The sequence below is a fragment of the Panthera leo genome, chromosome C1 (genome assembly GCF_018350215.1).
Source record: "Panthera leo isolate Ple1 chromosome C1, P.leo_Ple1_pat1.1, whole genome shotgun sequence".
Lineage (NCBI taxonomy): Eukaryota > Metazoa > Chordata > Mammalia > Carnivora > Felidae > Panthera > Panthera leo.
The window spans coordinates 148779578-148802566 of NC_056686.1; the positions used below are offsets into that span (position 1 = coordinate 148779578).

Sequence of the window (22989 nt, forward strand, 5' to 3'; positions counted from 1 at the left end):
ATTTAAATATAGCAACTCTGTTCATGACTTACATGTTTCCAAGGTTTATTCTTTTTTTCCCCTTAGCACATTAGATTTCCCATGCTGCTGGTGAATGGTGTTCTAGTAATTTGCAGGACATTTTTCTGCAATTTTTAGCCATTTCTTAGAAACACTTGCTAAATATCTCAACTGTTTGCTGTGAAATGAAGCCTGGGGATATGCTTTGACTTTGAACTAGTTACTAATGTGGACAGTCCACAAATGTTACTTTCCTCAGTGCTTTTACTGCATCCTGCTTTCAGTATTAGTGTAAGGTACACACCATCTTGTCCAATTTATGGCTATTCGGCATATTTATCTTTAGTCACCAGAAAAGAACAGAAGAGGAGTTTTATGAGCACTCATCATGCTCCTCCGTGCAGGCATATTCAACTGTGCACAGTCAGAAATCTCAATTTTGAAACAATGTAGGTAATTTTCAAAACAATAAATGCCACTAACTTATTCCTCTTTGGAAATGAATTAATTTCTTTATTTCTGTCTCTTCAAGATATGTATCCTAGAGTGTCATAAATTGTCTTGATTATTGCACTTCGCCTGAGATACATCTTGGTCACTGCTCTCATGTGTGTAGGGCAGCGAGCAGTTCTGCCTGAGCAAGATGGGAATGCAGAGAGTTTGGGATGATGGAAAAACTAATCCCCCTAGATTAGCCCTTCAGGAGGAGTCAGGCATCTTCTTTACAAATTATTTGTTTAAATGGCCTTGCCAGCTAAAATACAACCTATTTAAGTATTTGAGATGACATTTTGCCTTTAAAAAGAATCTTATTTTAAATAATTAAATTTTAAAATGACAGGTGAAAGCAAGAGCAGAATTTGCTTAGCAGTTAAAGATAACAGGCCCTTCTTGTTTTGGGGGAGTGAGGCAACAGGGAATTAAGGGTGGCCATGTAACACTCATGTTCAGAAAGCACAGAGAAGGGGTGGAGGAATAAACGGCTACTAACCAGAAACTGCCTTGTGCCTGAGGCTTGCTCTCAGGAAACCCATATCATACTTTGCCTTGTCCTGTCTTCAAATAGGGCAATCAGATGATAGAGGATGATTTCAGGTTAAGAGATTAACATTTAGCTGTTTTTCAAATTTTCTTATTTTCTAATTAAAAACATAGCATTCTGGAATTCTCTGCAGTTGTTTTTCGTGAAGCAGAGGTGAACTTGCCAACAGAGCTGAAGCCAAATAGAATAGCTATGACTTTAAATTGCTTGTATCCCAAGCCATCATGTTTTTAGCCTTACGGAATGCATTTACTCTTAAATCCTAATGCTGCTGGGGCGCCTCGGTGGCTCAGTCGGTTAAGCAACTGACTCTCAGTTTTGGCTCAGGTCATGATCTCACAGTTCGTGAGTTCCAGCCCCGTGTCAGGCTCTGCGCTGACAGTGCAGAGCCTCCTTGGGATGCTCTCTCTCCCTCCCTCTGCCTCTCCTGCTGTCTCGCAAAAAATAGATAAACTTAAAACAACAACAACAACAACAACACTAGTGTTGAACTAATGCCCTGGTTCAAATGAGATTGAGTTACTGAAAAGCGCTTCACGGCGTTTCTGTCTCTCAAAACCTATGTTAAGAAAAAGAAAGCAACTGGAGACAAGTACAACCTTCTGCTTCATTGATGGTCGCACCAACTAGTTTGCATTTGTCAGCACATTCTTCTCGGGCCTGGCCATCGGCAGACAGGTGACATTCAATGCAGCTCCTGTGAACATTATTCAGTAGAGTTTATCAGTTCATGTTGTTGGAAAACAGATATGTAGCTGGGTTATTGCTTTAATGGTTTAATGCTGTTACTATGGCTCATGACGTAGGAGTGTCTCATAAAGGATGTTGCTTTTTGTTACTTTCAGAAAGATATTTGAGTGATGTTCAAGAGGAAACTGCTTTATTCTGATTCCACTTAGTAATCAGTGTTTCCTGAACCAGGCTTGACAGTAGCTGTTATCCTCATTTATCTCTAATAATTGTTTCTGATTGGTTAAGTAGCAAACAAACAAACAAACAAACAAACCCAATAATAAGACACACTTATTTTGGTGTTTGATTTAGGGTTTTTTTTTTTTTTTTTTGGTTGTTGTTGTTCATTTTACATTTTCCTGGGAAAAGTTTATGCTGTTAAAATATGATTCATGACTAAACAAAGTTTTAATTTCTTAACAGAAATCATCTGTTTTGAGAAGAATTCTAAGAATTCATACATGTCATGAAAGGCTATTTCAAAGATTCACTTGTCTGTAGCTATTTTGAATGAATCTAAGCCTTATAGGCATATTTTCAAAAGCTGGGGTTACAGCTTGGGTCCCCATTAATGTGGGCTTTTTAATAAACGAACTCTACTTACAGAAAAGTGTATTTTCAAGAACATAGCCCAGGAATTAAGCTTCTCTAATGATGTCTCCACAGCAGAGTAAAACTCAGACTCTGAATTAATGTTGTGCTAAAAATCACTTTATAACCAGATTCTGTAGGGAGTAATCCAAAACAGCCAAAGTTCTCTTACTATGGGCACTCATCATCCTGCCTCTCTCTCTTCCCCAGGCCATGCAAATGTATGCTCTTGTAAGTGCTGGAAACATTCCCCACAGCCGTGCCATCAGTGTTTCCCTCAGTATTGGCTGAAACTGCAGTGCCCTAGGCAAGCCTTCCCTGACTCCTGCCAGTTAGTTCTCTTACAGTGCAAACCTCTGAATTCCTTTGTAGGAAGGGCTAAGAAGCAGCAGTTTACGTGGGGGTGGGGAGAGAAGTCTTGTCTGGAAATTGCCTTCGCATTGCAAGTATATTGCATTTATCTAGGTTATATATTTACTTAGAGTGGCTTTGCAGGGGTCTGCTGGACATTGTGGAAACCCTTAAAACCTCTACCGTTTGTATGTCTCATTGATGTCTGCCCAAGCTAGGGTGGTAGGCCTGCCATATAGTGCCACAGTCCCCTCTATATCCCTTATTGTAACTGTCAGCTCAGATATCATTATAATTACTTTAAAAAATGTCTGTCTTTCCCACTAGATTCTTAGCACCTGGTATGGCGGGAATTATAACTGTTTCAGTCATCATTATGTGCCCTTGGTGAACAGTAGATACTTAATATCTATTTGATAAACGAATGTATGAATGAATAAATGGAAGAATGGACACATCTCAAAGCTAATATAAACACTCAAAGCTAACATAAACACCAAGGAGATTACCTGATCCCTCAAATTCAAACTACCTGGTTTGTTAATTTCACATTATATAAACCAGATTTAAATTAAATCATGTTTACAGAGAAGGTGAAGCAGATAAATAACGGGAGAAACATCCTGAAAGGACATTTTACATTTAATTCCATTCAACTAAGTCTAACTATGTCCCCACACGTCTCTTGGCATATGTCCAGGCACAGTGACAGAGAAGTTTTGACACCTGAATGGTGAGGAGTCACTGAGTGAATGTTGATTTGCTTACTTAGTTTACACTGGAAATGCAAATGTTACCATGTTGGGTACTGAGTTAACGAAACTATGAACTGCTTAAGCAGTGTTCACTGTGTAATAAATTATATTCTGCAGTGTCATCACACAGCCCATTTGGAGAATTGCTTTGTTTGACCTATAAATGTTGCCCACTACCCATGAAGAAGTTAGCTAGCAACCAAAGGAATAGATTTTTTTTTTTACTGGAAAACAAAAACATGTTGTTGTTGTTGTTGTTGTTCATCTGGCATAAAAGAAAATACAAAACACAATAGCTGTGTAGAATGACAACCAGAGGGAGGTGCCAAAAGGCACGAGAGGTAAAGAAGAGGGAAGAAATGGAAAGCCAAGATCCTCTTTCTGCCTTTTTGCCTCCACGAGTCTATAGATAGGAATGAATCAGGAAGGTCAAGCTTTAAACTTCTAGATAAGAAAGAAGCTTGTCTGTTTCCCCTGAAAAGGTACTGAATGTGGATGTCCTCAGTCTACCTCCAGGGTATTCCTTCTGTGTGGCTGGTATTGTAAGTGAAAGGCCACCTGATGTTATCAGTGTGGGACATCAGCTCAGCTTCCCCAGGCTTGTTTCTAGCAGGAATGTGAGTGGCACTGTGGTCCTGGATAAGCAGGACAAAGAAAGAGTCAAGTCGGACACTGACGTTCCAGGTTGACGATCACAGGGGCCCTGTGGGTCTGTGTATTTGGGCGGATGCTCGGAGAACAAACCCACCAAAAGCAATATGAGGTCTGAGTAAAGAGACCAAGGGAAGTTGAGACATTACCGTTTGGAGTTACAGGGATCGCCACAGGTAGGACAACGTTCACAGGTGGGTCCAGAGGCCCCCGGGTTCGTGCAAACACACTTGCCACAGATGCAGTCCCCTCGCCCGCTGCAGAGCACCCCGTCCTCCGAGACGCAGGAGTCGGTGCTGGTGGTGCAGTTACAGTATTCACCCGCCCAGCCCGTCCTGCACACGCACTCGCCGCAGTCACAGTCGCCGTTATCTGTAAAACAAACACCCGGTGATGCTTAGGGCCCACGCCACTTCTGATTCTGGGGCCATCTTTTCTCTTTGCCTTTATTTATTTATTTGTTTTTCATTTTTTAATGTCTATTTTTGAGAGACAGAGAGACAGAGCGTGAGCATGGGAGGGGCAGAGAGAGAGGGAGACACAGAATCCGAAGCAGGCTCCGGGCTCTGAGCTGTCAGCACAGAGCCCGATCCAGGGCCCCAACCCATGAACCGTGAGATCATGACTTGAACCCAAGTCGGTCACTTAACAGGCTAAGCCACTCAGGCACCCCTTCTCTTTGCCTTTAAACACCATTAGAAAGACTGAAGAAGAAGAATGAGAAAAAAGCAAGTGGGGGTGGGAGGGGAAGCAGTGAGCATAGATATATTTTATGGAACAAATTTTGCTAAGTATGTATATTTATTGATCTGGTCTCTTAACTGAAGACTGATATGATTACCTGATGTTATATCAAACAGAACTTAGAGCCAGATGAAATGAGATAATCCAGAAGCCTATAACAGCAACTTTTGGGGGGGCGGGGAGGGGGTGTGATTATGTGTGTGTGTGTGTGTGTGTGTGTGTGTGTGTGTGTGTGTATTTAAATTGTTTCTACAATTTTTTTCCTTTTAATTATGGTGCCATAAGATAGAGATGCAGCACAGACCTGGGTAATACCCACCTCTACATCATTCAAGCTGAGTGATCATAAAAGCCTCATCTATCAAATAGAGGGAATAAAATCTTACAGCGGTGTGGTCAGATGAGATAATGTGTAAATCTTCTACTTCACATTCACCAATTAGATGTCCTGCAGGCATACAGTGAGTGCTCAACAAATTCATTTGTTTAAGAAACTTTAATTGAGCATATATCATGTGCCAAAGATTGCATTAGGCATGAAGATACAAAATTAAATAAGGTCACTAAGCTTATAGGCTAGTGTTGGAGACAGGCAAATAAATACCACCAGTAATAAATACAATGCAGTATGATAAGTGTTATGTACACAGAAGGAGAGTTTCCAAATTGGACCAGAGATTTGGAGACCTCTCCAGAAGAGGTGATGCTTGAGCTGAATTTGGAAGATACAGATAAAAGGTAGAAGATGTTTATATGCATTTTAAGCAGACAAAAAAGCATAGGTAAAAGACAGAAGTGTGTAATCATGGGACCGGCTTTTTTTTTTTTTAAGTTTTATTTATTTATTTGACAGAGACAGAGACAGTGCAATTCGGGCAGGGGCAGAGAGAAAGGGAGAAAGAGAATCCTAAGCAGGCTCTGAGCTGCTAGCCCAGAGCCCGATTCAGGGCTTGAACTCATGAAACTGTGAGATCATGACCTGGGCTGAAACCAAGAGTGGGACGCTTAACCAACTGAGCCACCCAGGTGCCCCTTGTGTGACCTGCATGATACCCAGAGTAGTTTCATATAGACAGAGCCAATGGTGCACAGGAGCTGTGGCAGGAGGTGAGGTTGGAGGAGGCGGGGGTTGGAAAGATCCATTGAAAGTCAGAAATCACATCACATCACAGAAATCACATGAAAAGCTTTATGGGCTAAAGTAAGACCTGTTATCCTGACAATTATGGCATTTTAAGTAGAGGAGAGACTGAACAAATAGATATGTGTCTGGTAATATCCTGGCATCAGTAGAGAGGGTCAGACAAGAGATAGGAAAACCACTCGGGAAGGTGTTGCAGCAGTAGCGGCGAGAAGACATGAGGCCCTAAGAGTGCCAGTGGGGATGGAGAGGAAAGGGGATACAGTTCAGGGGTTGGAATAGTCAGGGCATAGTGCACTTGCTGCCAGGGTGGAGGGAGAGGGGAAGAGAGAGAGGGATGGAATCTTCCCCAGGTAACCAGACTGGGCTGCTCAGTGAACGGTGCACCTTTTTACTGACCTGGAATGGAGGCTGCCAGCTCATGCTCGCTGCCTTATCCGTGGTGCCTGGCACAGAGTAGTGCTTAATTGTTGAATGAATACATTGTTCTGAAGCAGAGGAAGAAGAGCATCTTTGGGTGGGGAAGATGATGAGTTCATTTTTGGCTCTGTTGAGTTTGAGAGGCCTGTGGGACATTCTAATAGATGTATGTATCTATGTATCTATATCTATAGAGAGAGTTTTGAGGTTTGGATCCATCAGAGACAGATGGCAATTAAAGCTGTTGTGGATCAGGTAGAGAAAGCAGATAGAGCGAAAAAAGCCCTAGAGAGCATCAGCATTTAAAGTGTGATCAGAAAAAAGGATCTTACCAGGACGACTGAGAGGTAGGAGATCAATGAGAGCAAAGCTGCAGAAACCCAGGGCAGAGCAAAGCTGCTTGAAGGAGGAGACACATGGGAACTTGCAGCAGACATGTCTCATCTAAATCATCCTCTAAATTACAATTGCTTTTTGTTCCTTCCTCAGCAAAAGGGGAAACTTATTCTCATAATAGAGATAGATTTCTATATTGAAGTTTATTCCAGAAAATTAATATGATTTATAAATATTGTCAAATGAAATGTGCATTTCCTTTGTGAATGCCCAAGTGTATCACTGCATGTAAGAATTACTTGGCAGAGGGGCGCCTGGGTGGCTTGGTTGGTTAAGCATCTGACCCTTGATTTTGGCTCAGGTCATGATCTCATGGTTCATGAGTTCAAGTCCCACGTTGGGCTTCTCACTGACTGTGTGGAGCCTGCTTAGGATTCTCTCTCTCTCTCCCCCTTTCTCTCTCTCTCTCTCTCAAAATAAACTCTACAAAAAGAGAATTACTTAGCAGAAATTTAGAAAACTCTTCCAAGAGCTTCTGTCAGAATTTAGAAACCTTTCTGTGGGCTTTCCAGAACCATCCACCATATCGTTGCTAGTTGATATTCACAAGCAACCAATTATCTAAAGTACCTGCTCATATAACCACAACCACAAAAACAACAACAAGACCCACACAATGGCTTCATGCAGAGGCAAGATGATAAACAAAGATAAAAAAAAAAATGGTCAGGCTCTTTTCAGAGGGATAGATCTTTCTGGAATGCCATTGACTGATAACTGTAAGTGCATAATGGCAGGAAGTATTTTTTGTAATGCCTTCTGCCTGTTAGTTTCCCGTCTCTTAGAATCAAAATACAAAGGACTAATGGAATTTGGGCAAGGGAATAAATCAATGGAGTACTTATAGGTGGATGAAAGGAAGTATACGAAGAAGAACCTTGTGGTAATAGCCCTTCAGAGAAGTGGCACATTGCAGGGCGAATTAGTTGTAAAATCAGAGAGATCTGCACGAGAAGTGAATCGGTAGCACACTCTGGCCTCTGTTACAAACGACAGTAACCACAGAGCCAGTCACAGTTTTCATCCCTGCGCGAAATGCGATGCCAGGCACCTCGTAGGTGCTCCACAACTATTTGTTGAATTTGAATAATAGTACTTGCTTTTATTATACCTTTTTAAAGAGAAAGTTACTAATGATCTAGTAACATCCTTTGCGATGTTGCTACAAGCAAAATAGCTTCTGAGAAACAGTAATGATTGAGAATTGTAAAGTATCCCCAAATATGAAGGAACCTGGCATTGGTGAAGTTTTCTTAGTCCAACTGCAGAAATAATCGCATTTTCTAGACAGAACTTCTCTAGCAATCACTGTATCTGATACAAAGAGAGGCCCTACTGTCAGACCTCTCAACCTACGAGGCACAGATCAAGTCCACTCTTTTTAAAGAGTTCAATTCCGTGTGCATGCGTGGTACCAAATGCAGTAGAAGACCATTAAGAAACGGTAAGAACTGTGTTGCTAAGCACAGTTCAGGACTGCTCTGGAATTCTTTGATTTAAGATTTAAAGGGTGAAATATAGGTAGGGGTACTATTGCTACCATGTCATATTAGGCTGCACATAGAATTTTGTTGAAAGGTAATTTCAAATGTTTTGAGAACATATTTTATTCAAAGAGTTTTATGAGAGATGCAATCTGGGAATCTGCGGAGCATATTCTGTTCAAGACATGGTGACAGCCACAGGCTTCAGGCTGTCTCCTGCCTGCAATCTTGTGAGAAGAGAACTGATATGGGTTTGGAAACACACCCATTAAATAAGGAAATAGACCTCTGAATGAAAGGGGAGAGAAAAGTGTCTCAGTCTGGACAGACCCTAAATTTTTCACTCTCTGGGGAGAAGAAAGAAGGCGGCCTCCGGAGGAACTTGTTGGTAGCAGGAGCCACCGCAAAGAAATGAAATGGAGGTATGCTTCTAAAGGCATCACACGGTTTTTTCAAAGAGCCTGGAATTCTTTGAGGCTGCTCTTCTCAGGCTTTTTTTCCCGAGAATCAGTCTCTTTTATATGTTCCCGACACTGTGGTTTGAAAACATAACTTGCTTAGTTTTCTTTACAGAAAATGGCTTTCTGTTTTGAAAAGCTGCCTGTTCACACACTGTGAAAAAGGGAGACATTGGGAGCTTCAATTCAGCAGTTAGTTAATATTCCAGTTGTAACACAAATGTATATCATTTTAAAGAATATGAACACATTTGTAATTCTTATGCAGATAGATTATACTTAAATATATGGATATATATCAGAATGACTTTATAATAGTTATTCTTAAACTATTCTTAGACTAGGTCTTAAACTGTAGCAATTTTCCATGTGCAGAGGATTTTTAAAACATACACTTTTCTGCTATTTAAAAATTTTCTTTTTTTTTTTAACTTTTTTAATGTTTATTTATTTTTGACAGAGAGAGAGACAGAGCATGAGCAGGGGAGGGGCAGAGAGAGAGGGAGACACAGAATCTGAAGCAGACTCCAGGCTCAGAGCTGTCAGCACAGAGCCCGACACGGGGCTCGAACTCACGGACCGTGAGATCATGACCTGAGCTGAAGTTGGATGCTTAACCGACCGAGCCACCCAGGCGCCCCCCCCCCCTTTTTTTTTTTTTTTAAGAAGAGTTGGGTAAGATATCTGGAAACCTGATCCAGGAAAGTCTGGAAGATAATAGAATTCAGATTACATGCAATTTTGTGAAGTCTGGATAATAACCAAAGAACCTTCTTTTGCCTACTTATTCTTAGGGAAACAACAATAGAGATGTAAATTGAATTGGCAGGCATCTCACCCCAAGAGAATGTAAGAGCCAGAAAAACTACAAGAGAAGATCAGTTACCTTACGTCTAGAGATTAACCCACTCACTTGATCAGCAAATACTTATTGAGCACCTACTATGCCCAGGCAACGGAAGGTTCAAAGGATGCAAGGCCCCTCCTCGATACTTGCACAGCCACAGTGTGAGGTGGACTTAGACGCCGCCTACCTCCGCAGAGCAGCCCTTTGTGTCTCACGCAGGAGAAGTTGTCACACTGGCAGTAGGGCCCATAAATGTTTCCGTAGGGAGACAAGTGGCAGATGCACTGCCCACAGTAGCAGTCGCCTCTTCCACTGCAGGAGGGGTGATCCGGGGCCTGCTTGCAGGAGTCTGTGCTCAGCGTGTCCTCCCCGCACTCACAGCGAGGACCCATGTGGCCAGGGTTGCAGGCACACACCCCACACTGGAAGGACCCGTTCCCGTTGTGGCATTTGGAGCTGTTCACTTCCACTTCTTTCTGACAATTGCAGTTGCATTCCGGACTGACAAGTATTTCTAGGGTGTCCCCCAGCCCCACGGGCTTTACGATAATGTGCCTGTCTCTTCTCTCGCAGTTTGGTATACTCACGGTCACGTTGAATGAAGCCTGGAAAAGAACGCTCTAATTATCTTCTTGTAGCCTCCCAAAATGCATGGGAGGAAACAGAGCTGCATGGGGATCGGCTCTTCCCAAAGCATTTCTTACGAAATTTTTGAAAATTCCTTTTGAAAGTCTTGAAAGGAAAAAAATTCAGCTTCGGTGCAATAAGGTAACTTCTGACTTACCTGAATATTTTTTTTCAGACAACCTATTGACCCTCTACTTACTGTGTCTCCCACCTTCATGTGAGAGCATTTCTTTTGGTGTGGGAAGAGGGCACCGTTGTTACAGATCGCTGTGAAAGACAGGTTGAGTCCCTCCGTGTCTCCTAACACTTCCAGTTCCACCTCAGACCGGAGTTCCTTTGGTGAGGACACAAAGAGTTAAAGTCACAACCACAAAATACAACCAGAAGAATCCATGAATCATGTTCATTAAGCTCCAATGAATAAAATTAAATTGAGTCTAGAAGAAATTCACCATACCATCAATCAAACAACAAAGCCAGCAAGATACACATGCACACACGCACACACGCACACACACACACACACACAGGCACGCATACACGCACACACACAAATACATGTCATATTTTATTGAATCTAAGATGGCATCAATTATAAAACACACCATTATTTTATGACAATGACATTATGACAAAATATCTCAAGATCGCTCTGTGCAACATCTAAATCAATCGTATCAGTCTATCATTTCTTTGAAAATTATTGTACACATTCTGAAGGATTTGGCAAATTCTCCAGCCCTCAGTTGTACTGCCTGGCATATAAAAGCCTTTTTTATTTTTTTGCTTGCATCTCAGTAACAAAATATAGTAGCTTCCTTTACTTGTAAGTATCATCATTTCTTAGGTCACAGAAAGCAGCTGGTTGTTGCTTTGCACGGAATACAGAATTATAGTCATTCCTTCCACAATGAATGTTTGCTTCACTGATATCAAATTGATACCCTGCTGCTCTGTTTTGGTACATTTCTGCATACACAATAACTTTTCATTTCCGTATCAAATCATAGTGCAAACTTTTTGAAGGTATTTTAAAATGGCAATCACATTCAACACCTGTACTACCTACCAATGGTGAACGTAATGAATTCAGGTGACAACTACATGTACAGTTACAGCCGATTTCATACATTTGCAGTTGACAGCATTTGTAAGACACCATTAATCATAAAACACATCCCGATTTTAGAGATGTTAAAATGTGGGAGAAACTGTTCCTTAAAATCAATATTGGAATTTATCAAGTACCTATCGTACATTATCAGTGTGGAGTCAGGTCTGGGGGATGAGTGTAAAATGGGATTTGTGCCCTCAAGATGATTATCATTTTGCTGAAAAAAACCAGATGGAACAAGTAAAGCAGTTAATGTCCAAGTCAACTGATGTATCACTAAGTTAAAAAAAATTGCATAACACAGATGTGGGTTTGGGACATTTCAGAAAAGAGAGTGGTCACTGAAGGCTGGAAGTATAGAGGTCCTTAATGGCTATGTTGGATGTAGATGTGTGGAGAGGATGACAGTGGTATTTCAGGTGAGGGGACCAGAAAAGAGAAAGTTCAGGGCCAAGAGTGGTGTGGAACGCAGACAAGTGGGGCTCAGACGAAGCCCCAACTCCTGGGAGACACCAGACAACAAATAGCCTTGAGGTTTGGAGAGATGAGTTAAGACCCATGGGAAACATTCCCTATAGCTTTGAAGCAGGGGCCTGTTCTACTGAAAATACAGCTGCAGGGAAGTTCTCTGGAAGGTGTGTGCAGGACAGACTCATGGTCTATCAAACTTACAGACTTACAGACGTGGTAGGAAGACAGGAGTCAAGAAAGCTGGGACGTTGTTGCGTTCACCCCGGCCTGAGGCATGAGGATCAGGAACCGGGAGTGGTTGGTATATATGGTGACGTAGATGGAAGAAAGAAAGACTAGATAGGAAGTATATGGGTTATGGCAGAAGGGAGATAAAGGCAAGGTTTTACAGGAGGAAGAATGTCAGGGAAGGAGAAGAAAGAGCTATTTGTTATGAGGAAAGCTAGTGTTATTATGTAGACTTTATTTTTCTTTCTTTTGCAAAATAAAAAGTCTCTAGAGAACAAAACAGAACTTTTAAAAATAAAAAAAAATAAAAATAAGTTGTAAAACATTATGAATTAAGTAATACTTCAGTTCATCTAAGAAGACTTGAGTCCGTATACTCCTGGAATTTTAAAAGCATATTCAACCTCAAATTTTCCTTAAGTATAATTTTGCCAACTGCATAGTAATATGACCCGCCTTCCTCCAAATTCTAAGTCACTGACTATAAATTCTCAGTCATTCTTCTTCTTCTTCCCTTTTTTTATATTTGCCCCATACCAACACACCTTCAGTAGATGGACATAAGGCTGACTTTTCAGAATATGGTCTTCATCAGAGATTGAAGTGTCATTTCTCAGTCTTAAAGATTATGTCTTTTCTTTTTAAAAAAATTTTTTTAAAATGTTTATTTATTTTTGAGAGAGGAAGAGAGACACAGAGCATGAGTTGGGGGAGGGGCAGAGAGAGAGGGAGACACAGAATCCGAAGCAGGCTCCAGGCTCTGAGCTGTCAGCACACAGCCTGATGCGGGGCTTGAACTCACAGACCGTGAGATCATGATCTGAGTCAAAGTTGGACACCCAACTGACTGAGCCACCCAGGCACGCCTTAAAAATTATTTCTATCATGTCTTAAGATTTCAAATTCTGCCAATTTAGCATTAAAATGTACTCTTTTAATCTGTTTCATTTCAAATAGTTATATTATAACTTTATTCACCCAGAAAATATTTATTGAGTGTCCAATATGTGCTAGATACTGTTCTAAGTGCTTGGGAGGCAAAAACCACTAAAATAGCTGACCTTTTGTGGTTTACATTCAGAAAGGAAACAGCATAATACATAAAACTATGCAGCATGCTAGAAGGTGATAAATGCTATGAAAAAAAGTTAGGGTGGGATAATGAAGATTAAGAGAGTGTCTGCAATTCTTTAAAAAAGTAGTTACAGTAGGAAGTAAGGTGACATTTCAAGGAAGTGCAGAGTTAAATAGCATGCAGGCATATGTCAAAAGAGTGTTCCAGGAACAGGGTACAGTTGGTGCAAAGGCCCTGAGCAGGAGCATGTCTTAGGACTTGCTTGCTCTGGAAATAGAACAGCAAGGAGGCCAGAGTTGCTGTACTGGAGCAGAGACAGTTGGTGTAATAGGAGGTGAAGTCACAGAGGTAAAGGAGTGGAGGAGAACAGATCTGGTAGGGTCCTAGGTGGCAGTTTTAAAGAATTTGGCATTTACTCTATGTAAAATGAGAACATAATTAGGGTTATCTATAGAAGAGTGATATGGCCCAACTTAATATTTTTAAAGGAAAATTCAGGTTGTGTTGTGTTTTGTTTTGTTTTCTTGAAAACAGAATGTAGGAAACCAAAGGTAGAAATGAGAAATAGCATTTAGGAGGCTTTTGCAGTCATTCATGTAAGTGAAGATGGTGGGTCCGACAAGGATGAGGGCAGTGAAGGTAGTGTCTGGATCAAATTCTAAATAATTTTGAAGATAGAGCCAGCAAGGTTTTCTGATGGATTAAAAGTGCAGGGTAAGAGAAAGAGGAGAGTCAAGGATCATTTCAAGCTTTTTAGCCCTCGCAACATGAAGGATGGAATTACCATCAATTGAGAAGGAGAAAACTGTTGGTGAAGTAGGTTTAGGAGAGTCCAGGTTACCCTCCTGAATTGCCAACTAATGTATCAACTGACTCGTGGACGTCTCCACTTGGATGTCTCCTAGAGAAGTACAGCGTGGTTGCTGGGTGGCATTGAGGAACCATTTCAAGTACATGATCATGAATTTAAAGTAAGACCAGTTAGCATGATTGTATGTTTTTCCCTTTCCTGTTCAGTTGTGCAGGGTGAATGAACAGTTGGGTTTAACCAGGACCACGATTGGCTAAGCGACCTCAGTGGATCCGTAAGGGGTAGGGGAGCTGAGGGTATGTCTACAGAGTGATCGTGATGGTGGAATTTAAGCTTGGGGCCCAGGCAAAAGAGGACATCAAGGAGATGAGGAACTACAAAGAGAGGGTAGAGTCACTTGAAGTAAAGAGAGAGAGAGAGAGAGAGAGAAGGTAAGGTTAATTAGTTGGAGATCCTGATGGGTTGGAAGAAATACAAAGGGAACTCGCCGGGGTGAGCTGAAAAGGTTGGAAGTGGTGAGCAGGGAATGGGTTACATGAAGCTGAGATTATAGAGAGTCTATTGGCAATGACAAGCTTTAATGTATGACAAGAGAGGGGGACTAGATCATTTTAGAAGCAGAGTTCAAGAAACAAAGGGCAGGGTACGGGAAGGAATAGATGTATACTTAGACTGAAATCATCAAGAGTTAAGGCAAGAGTAATGTTAGAGACAGTGGCACAGTGAGTCAGGAGCAAAAGAGGTGAGGGATATGACCTGCAAGTCTGTTCTGTAGATTTGAAATTAGGAGCAGTGGGTGACATGATCTGACCAAAATAAGGGAGATCTTAGCATTGATATAACTGGAATATCACATTGCAGAATTCACCAGGAATATTTTAATGTGAATTTCCCAAAGAAAGGATATAAATATTTATTTGTATATTTTCATCCTATCATTCATTTACTGAGCATCTGTTATGAACCAGGCAAAACAAACCAAACCAAGTCATTTTCCTTCTGGAGCCTAAATGCTAGGGGTGCCTGGGTGGCTCAGTCGGTTGAGCATCCAGCTTCGGCTCAGGTTATGATCTCACAGCTCATGAGTTCGAGTCCCATGTCGGGCTCTGTGCTGACAGCTCAGAGCCTGGAGCCTGCTTTGGATTCAGTGTCTCCTTCTCTCTCTGCCCCTCCCCCATTTACACTCTCTCTCTCTCTCTCAAAAATAAATAGACATTAAAAAAAAATTAAATGCTAGTAGAAGAACTTACCCTTGGGAGCACTGATATTTAAGTAGCTTCTATTAAGTGGTTAAAGAAGGCAGAAAATTAGTGAATGATGGTCAGATGAATACACATCTGGTGTTTAAGGGTTTTCATGTCAATATGGCACTGTAAAATACTGAGCTGCAGTTTGTAGTCACTAGTTATAAACACAAATTGTGTAGCTCTACCCCACTGGAAGTTAGTCAGAAGTGCTTTATCTTTTCTCTCAATTTATTCTCTTTCCTTTCTCTCCTTTTATAGACTAGAAAGACATCCAGTCAATGGATTCTCATATTTTAATGTCTTTGTCAAATACATTTTAAAATAACAGAATAGAAAAATAATTTGAACTAGTGCCAAAATCTGTTACATACTTGATGCAGTGAATCATGAAGTTACAGTAACAACTCTGGAGCAAGATTATATAGTGTAAGAATTATAAACACTTGTTTATATTTTTGAAACAGTAAAATGAGATTCACTTCAAATGTTTGATGCCTTGATTCAACTACCCTGTAAGTTATGTGAGCAATTTGGGACCACAAAGTGAGACAGAACCCCTGGCAGCACGGAAGGGGCTGGTCAAACAAGAGGGAGAAATGTTTTTGACGTTTATAATTTTCTCATTTGCATAATTCCTTTGAAGATGTTAGTGGCCAACACTTTTGAGAAAATGGAGTGTGTTCTAATGCATGGAGGAGTGCTATGTGATTTTATCAGATTCTACACATTAAAACTTTAATTACTGCATAAGAGAGAGGAAGGTTTTCATAGTATTTTGTTGACAAGCTTTCCTATCTGGAAGAATTTCAAGCCTGAGCTAATGTGGTAGTTAAATTTTGATGTGAGCCAAGAAAACTGAAGTTTCTGAGGATATAAGTTAAAAAAGCAAAAAACAAAAAATACCTCATCTTGTAATTTTGATGGACACATCTGTTGAGCTGACAAAGGGTTCAATCCCACGACCCTGGGATCATGACCTGAGCCAAAATCAAGAGTCAGATGCTCAACTGATTGAGCCACCCAGGTGCCCCATCATTTCTGTCCTAATTTAAATCTTCATTTCCATCTCTGTGTGTGTGTGTGTGTGTGTGTGTGTGTGTGTGTGCACGTGTGTGTGTATGTTCTTTCTATGTAAGTGGAGGCAAAAAAGGGGAATGATACTTAGGAACCAAAATAAAGAAGATTTGGTAACTGGCCATCTACCAATGATTAATTGAATTATGAAATGGGGACAAAGCAAGAGAACATAGAAACTCCATAGCTATGTATTTTATTTTAAGGGAGGAATGCTTACCTGATGTGCTATTTTCCAAAGTCCAGGCAAAAAAATATATATATTTTTGTATATATGTACACATATGTGTACATATATATGTAGAGAGAGAGAGAGAGAGAGATCTGTCTATATCTTTCTACATATATATCCATAAAAATGAAAAATTCCTTGGTTCTCAAAAGTAGAGAATCCACAAAGTGGTGTTCCTGATACGCTTTTGTCTTTTTTCTTTTCCTTGAGTAATGAGGTGGTCTCATTAAGCCTGTGGAGTTAGTTCTTCACATAGTTCAGTTACCCATTTTAAACTAATTTTTTTTTCAGGTAGAGAAAAGGGGAGCTTAATTATAGGACTTGTGGAGTCTTTTCAATAGAATTAAAATTTTGCAAGTGACAGTGCTGCTATTGGTTATTATTATAAAAATAATCTTAACTTTATGATCAGGTTATGATTTCTCTACCTTCTGCCTCACTTTTCAGGAAGGATATCTGCAAGTAATGTGAACAAAATTTATATTTTGGCTGCATGTTAAGGCAGAGAGATTTTCTTTGGATAAGTACTCTTTCTACTAACAAATCAGAATGCACTTAACTGCCTAAAACACATCTGAGTTTTTGAATACCAAAACTGAATGAAAAAAATAAAAAAAAAAAAAAGGAAAGTAAAAAAAGCCAACTGTAAAATATCATACTTCGTAAGCTGAGATGATCAGCTGGAGAATGTTTCCAGAGTCCTTCTGAAGTAGCCCTACTGTAGCTCCAGGAATGAGTTTTGCGTAATTCTGTAAACAAAAAAGAATAAGTCAATCTGTTCACTGTGATCAAGAAACACTACCTGTGGGTTTCAACCTGCTGGTTGAGATCACTTCTATTTAACTGGCCAGGGGAAACAGGATCCTGGTGATAAATGAGTGTTTCTCCTGAAACTGTAGTCCTGCCTGATGCTGTTTCCTGCATGCAAGTGGGAACTAGACTGCCATTGGGGATATCAAGTGTCTGTGGTTGCCTTCGTCTAGAGCTGTGATTTATGTCACAACTGGAGTCAAGTCTCAAATAATAATAGCACTTATATACCATCTTCCATTTGTGGAACATCCTTTGTCCAAAATATTACGAGCATACTACCAGGAGTTTTCTTCTCTTTTTGTAATGTTATGGAAACTTTCTCTGCCATCAGGTGCTCTCCAAGTCATTCAGCCCAAGGGTCTTAATTGTCAATTGTTTGGTGGAGAAAAGGAGTGAGTTATGTGGATGCTTGCTGTTAACCCCCTTTCCTAGCAGTAACGAGCACTCTTTTAGGGATGTCACCATGGTGCTGGGGTTGACTGGAACTGAGTCCCCACTCATCATGACTGACTCAGTCAGAACCTATCTCTAGACCAGCTGCATTCTGCACTTACATCCTTCTCTGAGATGTCATTCCCACCTGAGGAGAACTCACAACATTAGTTTATTCACACTCTAAATATCAATCATGACCAGGGAAATGAGGCATTGCAAGGAAGGGAATTTTCCGGACTGCTAAAAATTACCCCTCCCTTAAGTTTTATGTTTTAATACTTATTTTCAAATGAAAAGTTTTCTGAAGTGTATGGTGCACATATCTGTCTTCCTAATAAAGATTCCCAAGCACACCTGGACTTTTTTCTTGAAGAAACAGCCATACTTATCAATATGAGTTATAGGTCTATAATCAAAGACTTCTAAAATCCATGGATAGATCACACTCATACCAAGTGGACCCCAACTGCTATGCTTTTTGCTTCTTTTATTTGTTTTTAAATAGTTTCTATCTTCTCCTTGTTAAGCTGTAAGGTATCACTCACCTACCAATTTTCTCATTTATTCATTTACTGTTGCATTCAACAACATCTATTAAGCAGGCTTAATATGCTGTGCTATGTCAGGAAGAGACAATCACTCTTTTTGTCAGCTGTGGTCTTCTGAGTTGCTGTGTGTTGTGAAATCAGATGACTGAATTTATTAAAAGTGTATGTAGAAATAGAAAGTAAGTTTTGACTGAAGGATTTAGGGCACCTCCTCTCGTTCAAACATAATGCTATTCTGTCTTATTCCAAAGAAGATTTAAGTAGCTTAAAACATGTACAAAAATAAGTGAAAATTAGTAATGATTATTGATTATAATCGTGATACTATATCAATGGATCAGATCGAGGTGAGCCAAGGGGAGGAACAAATGAAGCAGGGGTGACTTTAGAACACAAACATGTTCTAGGAGGTACTTGCTAGAGGTGGGTACCTGGGTTAAGTTCAGGTTTTCTACACCTCCAGGATGGAAAAATGGATGCTGCTTTTAATTGGTGGGTTCTGTAATATTCCACTTCTTTCCATGTTCTTGATTGTGTTTAAGTTTGAAGTTGATGGAAATCTGAATTCTTAAAAGTGGCAGTTGTGATTCTGCCTTGACCCTGAGTTTTATTATCGAAGGGGTCATGGACAGTAGACCAGGGAGGAACATTCCTCCTATTACCCAGTGCCCCACATCACTGCCTATTGAAGGTGGGCCCCACTCTGTTTCCCTGAGTCAGGTAGAACTTGTCAAATATGAGAAAGGCACCGGTTCATTGACTTACCTTTTCAAATAAACACATGTCAAAAGGGCTGTGAAGCATGAGACCTGTGGTTAACAGCGAATATCTAAATAGGAACTTGAATTTCACTCAAGTGGAGCTGGAATGTGTGTAAATTTGACTGGTCCCAAAAGAGAAGGCAAAGGAAAACTTTAAAGCTTGACAAAGAAAGGTTTAGATCTTTTCAAAAAAGAATTTCAAGGCTGTTAGCTTTGCATTCAACTGCTAGCCTTGAAAAATGTCCTGGTTTCTCCAAGGCCAAGGTATAAAGGGTACTGTCCACAAGCACTAGTTCAAGTGGCCTCTAGATTTTGGGTTAATTCTTGGTTAACACAGCCAAATCCATCTACTTCCCAGAGCATAATTATGATCCTGCATGTGGTATGACGTTTGGCGTTTGGCTATTAGGACAAGTGGTTTAACATTAATTGCATTTGCTGATTGCTACCAGAGCGAGGGTATAAAGGAGTTGGCAGCTAGAGGCAGCACCCTGTGATAACACTGACAATTGTGTAGAGGAAAACTAGTAATTAATTTCTGGATGCTGATTCCTCCCAAAAGCATTGCAAATAATTAACTAAAAACATGGACAATTTGGCTTCCTGATCTAACACTGTAAAAAATTATACTTCAAATCTTGTAGTATTATGATTACTGTAAATATCGTGTGTCAAACGTCTTTCTTTCATTAAAGCCCTAAAGTGCTATTATAAATTGTTCTTATTAAACATGTTTAATGTTAGAAAAAGGATGATTTTGCATGCCTGGATGTGATAAATTATAGCGCTGTGACTGTAAAGGATAACTCTTGGACATAAGAAATGGTGAACTCTAAAAACACGATGTTTCATGAGCTAATTAGAAATGCCAGCTTCTTGGGCTTGAATTTCTTGGGCTTCAATTCCCTGTTATCTGCCCATGGGTTATCCTAATTAATGGACTTTCTCCCTCTCCCACCACCATGCCACCCAGGAGTTCCTGAGGTTGCTTTTCTCATTCATGTTTGCAAAGTTGGCTTTTTCTGATTGCCTTAGTTTTCTTAACTTCCTTCATCAAACCCTATTTATTTGCTCACTGTGCCCCCACAGTGATTTCTTATTTGTCCCATGGTCTGTTTTTGCTCCTTAGAAATCTCCGGCTTGTCAAGGATGGAGGCTAAGAAGTGGACAGGGGTGATTTAGTGGGCAGGCAACAAAAGATACAGAGGAAAATTCTTAAATTCACACATGTGCACCTGGGTTCCTCTCAGGGAGTGTCTCCAAGGTCAGTGCTTCTCGGTGTCTGGCTGCTAGAACCAGCTGTCACATCCATACCCCTACACACCTGCCACCCCAGCTATCCATGGTCAGACTACTGGTTGGCTCTTTCTTCAAAGACACTCAGACTAAGGACCTTGGCAGATACTTGGCTGCCTTTGGTGCTAGAAGGGACATTACTGATGTGATCTTCATTCTTGCGTTGACTGAACTTCCTGCTGGGTTCACTCATCTCCAGGTTTAGGTTCTGGGACATGGTTTAGTATTAACTGTATCCTAGCTGGACATCTTGATTGGGTTTCTGCCTTGGATGATTACTCTCCTGGACCCTTCTGTCCTACTACTGTGACATTCCTGCTGTGGTCTCAAAGATTCTTCACCACCTGAGACTCATAAGCCACCATTTTATATAGACCACACTACTCATGCCCCTCATCAGAGGTGGGAAGCTAGACTTGCCATATATCTGCTAGCAGCATTTTAATAAAAAATCTGTAAGACCAAATTCTTCTCTCTTTAGGCTCTATGCTTGCTTAACTCTTTCTGTGAAGCCTCATTGATATGGAGGGACTTTATGCTCAGCACTGATCGTTTTCAATATTATATTATTAATCAACATCAGTATTTATGGCCTTAAATGATACTTACTGAATGTTTTTTGTTTGCTAAAATACATTTAGTAAAAGTTTGGCTTATATAGATTGAGAACCTATGATGTTATAGAATGTGTCCACAAATATTTTCTCTAATATCTCACTGTATATACATAGTCATTACCTAGTATATCTTCAATTAGTAGCTTCTATTCATCCATTTTCTCTCTCAGAAAATTTAACGGCAGTATAACACACATGCACAGCATACGAGTAATAACTATACAATTCAATGGGTATTTTAAATGTAAACAAGCAGGTGTAACCACCCCAAGATCAAGAGGTAGAGAGTAATCAGCCCCCTGAATCCTCCCTTGCACTGCTTCTCAGTCATTCCCCTCCCTTAGAAGCCTAACTACTATTCTGACTTTTATTACTATAGAAGTCAGGGAAGATATCTTCATTGACTTAAGGGTAACAAAAATGTCTTAAGTAGGACACAAAAGCACTATCTATAAAAAGGAAAAGATTGATAAATAGGGCTTAAACTTAGGAATTTCCACTGTGAAAAGATGCCTTTATGAGAGTAAAAGGGAGTCACTGAGTGGGAGAAAATACATGTAATACATGCATCTGATCTGGCACCAGAATATCCAAACAACTCCTACACATCCACAAGGAAAAGACGTTTGGAAAAAAAAATTTAATGTTAGAAAAAGGATGATTTTGCATGCCTGGATGTGGCATGCAAGTGACAGAAGAGTACGGCAAATTGTTCACCATCATTAATCATTAGAGAAATAGAAATTGAAACCAAAAAGAGATGCCAGCGTGCGTCTACTAGGAGGGCTACGATTTAAAAAACTGATGATGCTCTCAACTACTTGCCGGGGGAGTCTACACTGGTACAACTACTTGGCAGAACTGGCAGTAGCTGCTAATGCTGAACATGAGCTCATCCAATGACCCAGCCATTCCACTCCTGGGTGTAACCACCAACAGAGATGAACCCGCAATGTATGACTGCTCTGAGACAAACAAATGCACAGAGAGGCATTCATTCTTACTGTCAAGAGGGTGCTTCTGGTCATCAAGATGTCACTTAAATTGGAGAAAGTACAGATAATTCTTGAAAGGTCTCAGATCATTCAGGGATTTGGCCACAAGGGGGAATCAGTTCTTACCCAGATTCTTTCGACCTGGGGACGTACCCAGGGGAGGTGTAGACTGGCAAACTCCCCAGCACTCACAGCATGGTCTGTCTCTTCTGAATCTCCCTCCATCCCCAGGCACCGGTCTCAGGACCAGGTCTTCATGAGCCGCATTCACCAATTCTGGGAGCCACACAATGGGACGGAGAGGTCCTCACATGCCCCCGACTTCCCCGTGCACCTCCTGCCTTTTGACACCTGCATCCTCAGAAACCCAAGGCTCCTAGAACATCTGCTGTGGGGACTCTGGGACAGCCTTGGGAGACTGACAGGAATGGACGAGGAAGGGACCACCTTGCTCTCTAGCGGAAGCAAAAAGAAATGAAGAAAAAGTTGTGGCTGTAATCACTTTCAAATGGAAAGGCCACATCTTGAAAAAACGTAGCAAGTAGCAAAAGCATAGAAGCAAAAAAAAAAAAAAATTTTTTTTTGTCCTGGGGGACTGTATTGTACTGTTTATCTGGTCAAAAGAAAACAGCTCTTTGCTGATGATGCCTTGCTTTTGTTGAGCACTGTGCTTCTTCCAAGTTGGGGGGAGTGGGGGCCGGTAAGGGTTTGCTGAAATAAGTCCTTCTTCTGAAGGCAATCAGAAGGCTTTCTTCCCGTGAGGTCTTTCATTCTTGTGGGGTTTTATACTGCTGGTTCTCATGTTCATTATCGGTAAATGCAGGGCTCCCAGTATTATGCAAAAGTTTACCCCCAGGCTTGACTGTGTTACTAGGACACCCAAGATTCCAAAAAGAATATGTAATTGTTTCTGGCACAAGGTAGCCTGAATGTCTGTCTCTGGGTTGCATGATATCTGCTTTGCCTTCAGGCTTTCAATTGTCAGCATTCCACAGGCAGGCAGGCAGCAAAGGGAGTGTGCTAATTAGATCAG

The 22989-nt window shown here is 40.7% G+C and overlaps 1 protein-coding gene across 1 annotated transcript in view; it reads right to left on the bottom strand.

Moving 5' to 3' along the window:
- Nucleotides 1-22989, bottom strand: part of ITGB6 (integrin subunit beta 6) — an 81203-nt gene that overhangs the window by 19346 nt on the left and 38868 nt on the right. Inside the window, exons 9-13 of the mRNA XM_042948931.1 lie at nt 17151-17240; nt 10439-10573; nt 9800-10217; nt 4272-4494; nt 1642-1739 (exon numbers count right to left, since the gene is read on the bottom strand). Coding sequence (XP_042804865.1) covers nt 1642-1739; nt 4272-4494; nt 9800-10217; nt 10439-10573; nt 17151-17240 — 964 coding nt within the window. The remainder of the gene's footprint in view (nt 1-1641; nt 1740-4271; nt 4495-9799; nt 10218-10438; nt 10574-17150; nt 17241-22989) is intronic.